Below are 12,117 nucleotides of genomic sequence, written 5' to 3' on the forward strand. Positions count from 1 at the left end.
CCCACGATTCTCTGACTGATCAAAACTCCATCTCAGTCTTGAACATACTTTGTGATCCAACATCAACAACCTTGAAGAATTCCAAAGATACCACCCTTTGAGAAAATAAATTCTTCCTCATCTGTCTCAGATGGGTAGCCCCTTACTCTAAGATTATGTCCTCAGGTCCCAGATTCTCCTTACCTAATATGCCAAGTTCCCGAAGAATCTTGTATGTTTCAACCAGGTTGCCTCTCATTCTACAAATTCCAATAAGTAGAAGCCCTACCTGCTCAATCTCTCCTCATAAAACAATCCCTCCAGACCCAATATCTACCCAGTGAACCTCCTCTGGACTGTTTCCAATGCAAGTATATCTTACCTTAGACAAAGTGGACTAAACTGTTTATATTAATCCCAAATGTGGTCTGACTATTACCTTGTATGGTTTTAGTGAGACTAATTTTATAACCCATGAGTTTTGAAATGTCAGGCATCATTCCATTTGCCTTACTGATTTATGCACAAAGACTCCAATATCCCTCTGTCCTTTAGAATCCTGCAGTCTTTCTCCATTTAAAGATTATCATATGTATAAAAGAAAACATTTCTTCAGTAACTGAAAAGTTCAGATTACGCAGAAATAACCGGGTCCACATAAACTCTGAACTGACCAGAAGCTGGTTAGTAGAGGCTTGTAGAACAGAAAGCTCTACAAGCTCATTTAATCACAACCTGAACCCTGTTCATCCTTCCACAGATGCTGCCAGACCTTCTAAACTGCCCCAGAATTCTCCAGCATTCTCTGTGTTTGTTTGAGGTTCATTCATGTTGAAAACAGGTTTCAAGTAGGCACTGAGATAATGGGAACTGCAGATGCTGGAGAATTCCAAGATAATAAAATGTGAGGATGGATGAACACAGCAGGCCAAGCAGCTACTGTGCTCCTGAGATGCTGCTTGGCCTGCTGTGTTCATCCAGCCTCACATTTCATTATTCAAGTAGGCACTCCCTATTTTCTCCCATTTGGTGGTGCATAACTCTCGGCGGGATCCTCATTCTCATCCCCTGCCTTAGAATGATTTTCTCAATGCCCCATTCCTTTCCCAGCCAGAACATCCCCCTATTGTCAGTTTCATTTATGAAGAGCCCAGAACACCATGATGATGCAGGACACCCTTCCTGGGCTAGACTGCCAGGCTCTGCAGGAGCAGTTCAGACAAGGAGACCTCATCATCAGAAGATCTATCATCTGTTACACAATGGCCCGGATAGAGTATTCTATCTCTGTTGAGCATCAGTCTGAGGCTTTCAAAAAGGCGCTGTCAGCCATATTTAGAAAGGGAAGCCCCTGTCACCTAGTAGCTATCCCTCTGTGGCCTGAAGAGCATTGGAGGGATGCAGGCATTTTTGACTTATCGCAGGAAATCTAGATCACTGCTCAAGAATCTGCCACCAATGGTCAAAGATCAGCCAGACCTTTTTGTTTGATGAGCACTGCAGGTTAGCAATTGGGCACTTCTAAAATATTACAAGGGTAGTGTACAGCATGCAGCCTGCACCTGGGGGTGCAATGTTGGAGAATTCATTGCCTGGGCGATTTGACTCTCCCTATCATGGATGGAGGATATCGTGTAAGGACTTGGTGTAAGCTGGAGAAAATGGCATTGGCGACACCTCTATGCACATATAAGAATTGGGAGATGTTGCACAGATCCCCAGTTGTTTCTTGAAGTGCGTGCTCCATCTCCAAAGAGGAAGTAGAACACATTATCAATAATGATATTCTCAGCCCTCACATTAATCACTAAGGGGTAGCACAGTGGCTCAGTGGTTATAACACTGCTGCTTCACAGCGCCAGGGATCCAGGTCCAATTCCAGCCTCAGGTGACTGCCTATGTGGACTTTGCACTTTCTCCCCGTGTCTGCGTGGGTTTCCTCCGGGTCCTCTGGTTTCTTCCCACAGTCCAAAGAAGTGCAGGTTAGGTGGACTGGCCATGCTAAATTGCCCACAGTGTCCTGGGGTGTAAATTAGGTGGATTAGCCATGGAAAATGTAGGGTTACAGGGTAGGGGGTGGGGTGGGATGATGCTAGAGAGTTGACACAGACTTGCGGGCTGAATGGCCTGTTTCCACATTGCAGGGATTCTATATATACTAATATATATATATATATATATATATATATATATATATATATATATAATGAAGGATTGTATTATACCTGACAGAAAATGTTATGTAGCTCTGAGCAAACGATCCAAGATGAATGTTTCAGAACAAGGCTGTGAATGCTACACTGGCAGTGAACCTCATTCATTAACTGTGAATAACACCCCGGCCTAAAGAAAAGTTACCCTTAAACATCACAGACCTTGCACACTTACTGTTAAGTGAGTAAATGTGACAGCTCCAAAGCATTGTCTTCCAGTCTCAGCTATAAGAAGTGATGCAGAAATGCCAAACACAGATGAGACTTTTAAGGTTGTATCTTAATGGATCCGTTAACGTGAAATGGCAAGGTGACAAATGATGCAAATTGTATAACAGTCACAAATACTTAGGGTCCTAAGTTTTATTGTTTATTCCTGCAGTGAATGAGCTGCCAATGAATTACAATTTGCTTCCTGGTAGGTGACATTGCTGAACCAATAAATTCATGATTAATGCAATTGCCCATAGCATGACCTCATATACAAAGAGTTCCACTCTGTTCCCAGAAAGAAAAACAGTAAGTTATTTCACCCACTTTGCATGTCATGGTAGTCATTTCCTCTTCCTATTATGCAGGTGGAATTGGTATTAAAATAAGATGGTTTCAACTTGTGTTCTTGTTGCAAGATCAGTCTAATACACAGGATAATGCAGCCTAACATAATGTTCCCATTGGTCCTATGACACCAACGACATTTCAACCTCTTCCGTCACATTCAACCCCTCAATATAATTACTAATGTTTCTAATTCACCCCTGAACCTATGGCTTTGCAAATTTCCGCGTTTTTGTTGGGTGGGCACTGTCCGCATTATTCATCATCAATTCCTCAACATTAACATTTTTTTTCATCCAGGTTCTTCAGTTGCCCCCCACAGTCCAAAGATGTGCAGGTTACGTGGACTGACCATGCTAAATTGCCCATAAGGTCAGGGATGTGCAGAAATGGTGAAATAGCCATGGGAACTGCAAGGTCGCAGGGATAGGATAGGGGCTGTTGGTCTGGGTGGGGTGCTCTTTGGAGGGTCAGTGTGGACTCAATGGGCTGAATGGCCTGCTTCCACACTGTAGAGATTCATTGATTCTAGTTGTGATTGCCTTCAATAATCATACTAGAGGTGAGCCAGTACTAGGGAATAAAGCCAATCAAATGTTTTAAGTGTCAATAGGCAAACATTTTGGGGATAGTTCTGTAAGTAAGAGTCTTTCAGAAGTGGTATAGTGAAAGTCCAGAGCCAGTATGTTCCTCAAAGAATGAAGGACAAGGATAGTAATTCCAGGGAAGCCTGGATGTCAAGGGATATCAAAAGATTAATGAAGGAAAAGAAAGAAGTGTGTACAGGGCATTAAAAACAGGGGAAGCCCTTCAGAAGTATAGGATATGTTGGAGGTGCTTAAAAAAACAAATTAGGTGATCAAAGGAGGGCATAGAATATCTTTAGTGGATAGGGCTAGAGAAAACTCCAAGAGAAAGAGCATTATGAGGAAAAGATTGGGGCCTATTAGTCACTACAGGGGCAATCTATGCATAGAGCCAGAGGACATAGGTGAGGTCTTAAATGATACTTCACATCTGTATTTACAAAGGAGAAAGACACTGTAGCTGGAGATTTCATTTGGGATAATGAGTTCCTAGAGCATGTTAATATCAATAAGGAGAAGGTATTAGATGCTTTAGCAGGCATAAAGGTGCGTAAATTCACAGAGCCTGATGAGATGTATTCCAGGCTACAATGGGAGGCAAGAGAAACATTGGCAGACCACAAGTGAGGAGCCAAGTGACTGGTGGACAGCTAATTTGGCTCCTTTGCTCAGGAAGTGCAGCAGAAGTTGGCCAGGTAATTACAGACCAGTTAGTCTGAAATTAATGGTAGGGATTTTATTGAAAAAAATTCTGAAAACAGAATTATTCAATACATGGAGAGACAGAGACTGATCAGAGATAGTCATGTGGATTTGTTAGTGAGACATCCTGTCTGATTTAATTGATTTTTTCAAAAGGTGACTAAATATATTGATGAGGATAGTGCAGTTGACATGGTTTACATCAACTTCAGTAGGGCCTTTGACAAGGTCCCACATAGAAGACTGGCTCAAAAACAACCGGACTAGGGTAATTTGACATTTACCTTTTGTTTCCATGCAACGGTGTCAGTTAACTCAGTTGGATGCAGTGTGATACTAACAGCATGCGTTCAATTCCTATACTGGCTGAGATAAACATGAAGGACCCAGCTTCTCAACCTTACCCCTCACTTGTGGGGTGGTGGCTTTCAGATTAAACCATCAGCAGTTCTTAATCTCATGACAGACCAGCCATTTGCTCCTCTGAGAACAATGGCTTCCACACATGTGGCAGATAAGAGGGTGCAAAGTACAGCAGATAATGGAAAACTGGTAAAATAAAACAAAAACAAAGAATGCCAGATTGCTAATTGTAAAATTTATTCATTTGTGGGATGTGCATGTTGTTGTCTGGCCTGCATTTATTGCCCATCCCTAGTTGCCTTTGAGAAGGTCAGCTGCATTCTTGAACTGCTCCACTCCACCAGCTGTGGGTTAACCCACAATGCTATTTGGGAGGGGATTCCAAGATTTTGACCCAGCAACAGCGAAGGAAAAGTGATATATTTCCAAGTCAGAATGGTGAGTGGATTAGAGAGGAACTTGAAGGTAGTGGTGTTCCCATGTATCTGCTGCCCTTGTCCTTGTAGATAGAAGTGGTCTTGGGATTGGAAGGTGCTGTCTGAGGATCATTGGTGGATTTCTGTACTGCACCTTGTAGATAGAATACAAAGCTGCTACAGAGCATCAGTGGTGGAGGGAGTGGATGCTTGTAAGTGTAGTCCCAATTAAGTGTGCTGCTTTTGTCCTGAATGGTGTCAAGCTTCTTGAGCATTGTTGGGGCTGCACTCATCCAGGCAAATGGGGAGTATTCCATCACACTCCTGACTTGTGCCTTGTAGATAGTGCACAGGCTTTGAGGGGTCAGGAGGTAAGTTATTAACCACAATATTTCTAGGATCTGACCTGCTCTTGAAGCCACTGTATTTATGTGGTGAGTTCAGTTGAATTTCTGGTCAATGCGAACCCCAGAACAACACCACTGAGGGTCAAGTGATGGTGGTTAGATTGTCTCTTATTGGTGATAGCCTGGCATTTGTGTGGCATAAATTTTACTCGCCACTTGTCAGCACAAGCCTGGATATTGTCCAGATCAAGTCCCACTTGAACATTAACTTTCAGTATGAGGAGTTGCGAATGGTGCTGAACATTGTTCAATCATCACTTTTGACCTTATGATGGTGGGAAGGTCATTGATGAAACAACTGAAGTTGGTTGGCCCTAGGTCACTACCCTGAGAAACTCCCACAGAGATGTCCTAGAGCTCAGATGACTGACCTGCAGCACCCACCACCATCTTCCTTTATGTCAGGTATGACTCCAACCACCGGAGAGTTTGCCCCCTGACACTCATTGATTCCAGTTTTGGTCGGGCTCCTTGATGCAACACACTGTCAAATGCAGCCTTGATGTTAAGATCTGGTATCCAAAACAAACAAAAAAGAGAAAGTGCTGGAGAAACTCAGTATGTATTGCAGCAGCATCTGTGAAGAGAAAACAGAGTTAATGCTTCCCGTTAGTTCTGAAGGAGGAGCAACTGTTGGATCGTTAAGCTGGATGTTTGGTTGAAAAGAACCAAAAGCAGAAACTGCTGGATGAAATTCGACCCTGCTGGAGTCTCAAACCATTAACTCGGCTTTCCTAGATAATGGGAACTGCAGATGCTGGAGATTCCAAGATAATAAAATGTGAGGCTGGATGAACACAGCAGGCCAAGCAGCATCTCAGGAGCACAAAAGCTGACGTTTCGGGCCTAGACCCTTCATCAGAGAGGGTCTAGGCCCGAAACGTCAGCTTTTGTGCTCCTGAGATGCTGCTTGGCCTGCTGTGTTCATCCAGCCTCACATTTTATTAACTCGGCTTTCCTCACGGCTGTCACATGTGCCAGCAGGTTTTCTCCAGCAATTTCTGTTTTCGTTTCAGATGTCAGTCTCCACAGCTCTTTGTTTTATTTCAGCTGAAATAAACGTTGATTGCTTGGGGGCGAAGGGTGTGGTGGTTCTCACTGTTTGAACAACTTCAGCCAAGATTATTCATCGTCCCTCTCTCTTCAGAAATCACGCGACACCGGGTTACAGTTCAACAGAGTTCTGAGGAAGGGTCACCAGACCCGAAACGCTAACTGATTTCTTCTTCACGGATGCTGCCGGACCTGCTGAGCTCATCCAGCGACTTCTGTTTTTGTTATTGGTCTAACAGGTTTATTTCAAAACACAAGCTAAGCCTATTGGACTATGATAACCAAGTGTGGAGCTGGATGAACACAGCAAGTCAAGCAGCATCTCAGGTTCTTGGCCTGCTGTGTTCATCCAGCTCCACACTTTGTTATCTTGTATCCCCCAGCATCTGCAGTTCCCATTATCACCTATTGGACTATGAGCTGGTGTCGTGTGACTTCTGACTTTGTCCAATCAAGTACAACACCAGCACCTCCACATTATCTCTGTGAATGAATGAATGAAGTCAGTGTCGCCTCTGGCACCGCCGAGTGTCTCGCGCCTCTCGATTGTGACGACTGTGATCAGGTGACCGGTAGTGTTGCCATGGATGCGGCGGAGCGGGTCGGTCGAGTTCGGCGGCAGCGGGGCCAGGGGCTTCCTTCTTTCCACTGGGCCTGGACCTGGCTTACTCTCACTCTCACTGCCCGTATCGGAGCCGCCGTCTACGTCCTGGACGACAAAGGAGGCCTGGGCCCGCAGTTTGACGGTATTGGGGGCTTGAGCGGCGGCGGGGTAAGTTACACGGGGTCTTTTTCAGGAGAGCCTGGTTGTCATCCCATCACAGAGAAAAGTGAGATACGCCGAAGGAGGCTGTTCAGCCCGTCGTTGTTTTGCTGATTTCCGCCCCCCCCCCCCCATTTTGGTTAGCGGCAAATGCAGAGGACCCTGTAGAAACTCAGCAGGTCTGGCAGCATTTGCGGAAGGAGAGAAGCGTTTCGATTCTAGTACGACTTCTTCCGAATTGTGTTCATCTCAGATTTCCAGGACCCGCAGTATTTTAGCTTAAATCCCTCTCTGGTTAGAAGCCAACGTGTGAATCCCGATCCCAATCCCCTCCCGTCCCGCTGTTTCAGGTAGCTGGCCTTGATTGGGTATGGTCCTGGAGTTTGTCACATATCCTTAGAGTCAGGGAGCTGCACGGGACTGGTAACAGACAATTCGATCCAACTTGTCCATGCCGACCAGGTAAACCATATAGATGTTCCATTTGCCCCATATCCCTCGAAAATCTTCCAATTCATTTACCCATCAAAGTGCCTTTTAAATGTTATCATTTTACCAGGCCCATCAACTTCCACTTCCTCTTGCAGATTATTCCATGCATGCACCATCCTCAGCATGAAAAGGTTGCCCCTTAGGTCCCTGTGAAATCATTCCCCTCTCGTTTAAAACCGCTGTCTGGTTTTTGACTCCCCACCCCTATAGAAAAGATGTTGTCTATTGACTCGATCCATGTGCCTCCCCCCCGCCCCCCCCCCCCCCATGATTTTATAGACCTCTATAAGGTCACTCCTCAGTCTCCAACCCTCCAGGGAAAATAGCTCCTGCCTATTCAGCCTTCCACTACAGCTCAAATCCTCCAACTCTGGCAACATCTTTGCAAATCCTTTCTGAACCCTTTCAAGTTTCACACCATCCTTCCTCGAGTAAAGATACCAGAGTTGCACACAGTACCAGTATTCCAAAAGTGGCCTAACCAATGGCCTGTACAGCTGTAACATAACCTCTCAACTCGTACACTCAATACACTGCCCATGTGTTGCCCCTCCTGGGTCACATAAACATTTGAAGAATAGAGGCAAGAAGGGAACCTGGTTTTAAGTAATAGATTCCTACAGCACAAAACAGACCCTCCAGTCCAACCAGTCTGTGCCTAACATAATCCCAAACCAAACTCGTCCCTTCTGCTTGTTCTTGGCCTATATACCTCCAAACCTTTCCTATTCATACACTTATCCAAATGTCTTTTAAATGTTGGACTTGTTCCCATGGCCACCACTTCTGTAGGAAGTTAATTCCACATGTACCCTCTGTTTCCAAAAAAAAAGTTGCACCCCTCCCGCTCCACTTTATATCCTACATTCTCCGTAGACATGTACTTTATTTAAAGTTTTTGAGAAGATTTGTGGCTCGGGTTGTCGATGAGGTTAGGTCTTGCTCGCCGAGCCACTGTGTTTGTTTGAAGACGTTTTGTCACCCTGCTAGGTAACATCATAGGTGCACCTCAGTGAAGCTTTGGTGTTCTGTCCCGCTTATCATTTATATGCCTCAGTTTGCTGGGGTGATTGACATTACTTCCGCTTCTGTTTTTCAGTGGTTTGTATGTTGAATCCTGTTCAGTGTGTTTGTTGATGGAGTTCTGGTTGCAATGCCAGGCCTCCAGAAATTCCCTGGCATGTCTCTTTGGCTTGTGCTGTTATGGATGTGTTGTCCCACTTGATTTTGCGTATTAAGACTAGTGAGAATTGGTCCTGTCTCTTGTAGTTAGTTGGTGTTTGTCAGTTTTCTTCCAGTTTGGCCTATGTAATGTGTCAGTCCTTGCGTGGTATTTTGTATATTACGTTAGTTTAATTGGTGGTAGGTATTGGATCCTTTAATATTCATCAGTAGCCGTCACAGGGTGGTTGTTGGTTTGTGGGTTACCCTAGGGGTCTGAGTAGTCTTGTGGTCATCTCTGATATGTCACCCCTGCACGGGAGGGTGACTAGTGTGTCTAGCCGTGTTGGATCTTGCTGTGGTCTTTCGCAGGGATAACGGCGGATTGTGCATTTTTGGGTTTCCATTTCTTTTAAAAACTCTAAGTGCTCCTGTTGAGTGATAATGGGAACTGCAGATGCTGGAAAATCCAAGAGAACAAAGTGTGAAGCTGGATGAACACAGCAGGCCAAGCAGCATCCCAGGAGCACAAAAGCTCCTGTGCTCCTGAGATGCTGCTTGGCCTGCTGTGTTCATCCAGCTTCACACTTTGTTGTCTAAGTGCTCCTGTTGAGGCTGGGTGGCTCACCGAGCTGGTTTGTTGTTCCACAGACATTGTTACCATACTTGGTAACACCCCCAGAAGGATGCAGAACAACAAACCAACTCAGCGAGCCAACCAACCTCAACACCCACAAGCCGAGCTATAGATCTACTCCAAAACCTAATAAGTGCTCCTGTTCTACTTTGCACAGTTCTGGGTTGCTGCATTGTGTTGTGGCCCATTTGAATAATGTCCTGATGCAGCTCCATTTAAGGGTGTTGGAGTGGTTGCTGGCGTAATTATGTAACTGGCCCGTATGTGTGGTCTTTCTGTATACACTAGGAGTTCCCTGTTGTTATTACGTTGTACCATTATGTCTAGGAAAGGTAGTTGGTTATTTGTTCTCTTCTTCTGTGAATTTTATTCCGGTGAGGAGGATGTTTCTGTGTCAGTGAGTTTCTTCTGGTCCAGTGCATTTGATAATCATGAAGGTGACATCTACATAGCGGACCCAGAGATTGGGTTGTATAATGTCCTAATCTTGGCATTAGCGCTTCTGCGATCAGTACTGATATTGGGGATCCCATTAGTGTTCCACTGATTTGTTTGAATATACGGTTGTTGAAGGTGAATTGGATTGTGAGACACAGATCCAGCAGTTTCAGGGTGCTGTTTTTGTTGATGCTCTTGGTGTCATGGGCTGTCTGCCTTCCTGATTCGCCCAGCAGTGTGGCAATTGTCTCCTCAGCTAAGTCGATGTTTGCGGATTTTAATAGTGCTGTTATGTCGAAGGATATCATTGTCTCGTCCTCTTCTGTTCTGGTTTTCTTTGATAATGTTGCAAATTCTTGGGCGGAGTGGATGGAGTGGGTAATGTTGTCGACTAAGTGATTCAGTTTCTATTGAAACTGTTTAGCTAGTCTATATGGTAGTGTTCCTGGTAGCGAGACAGTGGGTCTGAGGGTGACCCCAGGCTCGTGTACCTTGGCGAGTTCATGAAGGCAGCGTGTGTTGGATCCCTCTGGTTTCATTTATTAGTAGTGTGTCTTGCTGACATCTCCTGAGTTGTGTAATTTCTTCAGACTTGTTTTGATTCGGTTCCTTAACTGTGGTGTTGGGTCTATTGCCATCTGTTGGTAGGTGTTTGTATCTGAAAAAGCTAACGCAGTACTGTGTATGAAGCTCTGTCGAGGATTACTGTCATGCTTCCTTTGTCCGCCAGTATGATTATGATTTTTCTGCTTATCCTAAGCCTTTCCAGGGCTTTCTTCTCTTCTCTGTTGAACATTTCCACTTACCTTAGTATCAGAGATAATGGGAACTGCAGATGCTGGAGAATTCCAAGATAATAAAATGTGAGGCTGGATGAACACAGCAGGCCAAGCAGCATCTCAGGAGCACAAAAGCTGACGTTTCGGGCCTAGACCTCTCATCAGAGAGGGGGATGGGGAGAGGGAACTGGAATAAATAGGGAGAGAGGGGGAGGCGGACCGAAGATGGAGAGTAAAGAAGATAGGTGGAGAGAGTATAGGTGGGGAGGTAGGGAGGGGATAGGTCAGTCCAGGGAAGACGGACAGGTCAAGGAGGTGGGATGAGGTTAGTAGGTAGATGGGGGTGCGGCTTGGGGTGGGAGGAAGGGATGGGTGAGAGGAAGAACCGGTTAGGGAGGCAGAGACAGGTTGGACTGGTTTTGGGATGCAGTGGATGGGGGGGGGGGGGGGAAGAGCTGGGCTGGTTGTGTGGTGCAGTGGGGGGAGGGGACGAACTGGGCTGGTTTAGGGATGCAGTAGGGGAAGGGGAGATTTTGAAACTGGTGAAGTCCACCAGTTGATACCATTAGGCTGCAGGGCTTACAATCCGACCCCACCACCCAACGCTTTCACCATTTACAATCCGACCCCACGACCCAAGACATTTTTCCATCCCCACCCCTGTCTGCTTTCCGGAGAGACCACTCTCTCTGTGACTCCCTTGTTCGCTCCACACTGCCCTCCTACCCCACCACACCCGGCACCTTCCCCTGAAACCGCAGGAAATTGCTACACTTGCCCCCACACCTCCTCCCTCACCCCTATCCCAGGCCCCAAGATGACATTCCACATTAAGCAGAGGTTCACCTGCACATCTGCCAATGTGGTATACTGCATCCATTGTACCCGGTGCGGCTACCTCTACATTGGGGAAACCAAGCGGAGGCTTGGAGACCGCTTTGCAGAACACCTCTGCTCAGTTCGCAACAAACAACTGCACCTCCCAGTCGCAAACCATTTCCACTCCCCCTCCCATTCTCTAGATGACATGTCCATCATGGGCCTCCTGCACTGCCACAATGATGCCACCCGAAGGTTGCAGGAACAGCAACTCCTATTCCGCCTGGGAACCCTGCAGCCTAATGGTATCAATGTGGACTTCACCAGTTTCAAAATCTCCCCTTCCCCTACTGCATCCCTAAACCAGCCCAGTTCGTCCCCTCCCCCCACTGCACCACACAACCAGCCCAGCTCTTCCCCCCCCCCCCCCACCCACTGCATCCCAAAACCAGTCCAACCTGTCTCTGCCTCCCTAACCTGCTCTTCCTCTCACCCATCCCTTCCTCCCACCCCAAGCCGCACCCCCATCTACCTACTAACCTCATCCCACCTCCTTGACCTGTCCGTCTTCCCTGGACTGACCGATCCCCTCCCTACCTCCCCACCTATACTCCTCCACCTAGCTTCTTTACTCTCCATCTTCGGTCCGCCTCCCCCTCTGTCCCTATTTATTCCAGTTCCCTCTCCCCATCTCCCTCTCTGACGAAGGGTCTAGGCCCGAAACGTCAGCTTTTGTGCTCCTGAGATGCT

General features: G+C 46.2%; 1 protein-coding gene across 3 annotated transcripts in view; it reads left to right on the forward strand.

The window, feature by feature from the left end:
- The first annotated feature begins 6,660 nt into the window (after positions 1-6,660).
- The window catches only part of LOC125455615 (galactocerebrosidase-like), a 65,817-nt gene continuing 60,360 nt past the window's right edge, over positions 6,661-12,117 (forward strand). Inside the window, exon 1 of one of the 3 annotated variants that reach the window (XM_048537809.2) lies at positions 6,661-7,050. In XM_048537809.2, the coding sequence (XP_048393766.1) occupies positions 6,772-7,050 (279 nt within the window). In that variant the 5' untranslated portion in view covers positions 6,661-6,771. The remainder of the gene's footprint in view (positions 7,051-12,117) is intronic. The other 2 variants (XM_048537808.2, XM_048537807.2) reach the window with 2 other exon arrangements.

The sequence above is a fragment of the Stegostoma tigrinum genome, chromosome 10 (assembly GCF_030684315.1).
Source record: "Stegostoma tigrinum isolate sSteTig4 chromosome 10, sSteTig4.hap1, whole genome shotgun sequence".
Taxonomy (NCBI): Eukaryota; Metazoa; Chordata; class Chondrichthyes; order Orectolobiformes; family Stegostomatidae; genus Stegostoma; species Stegostoma tigrinum.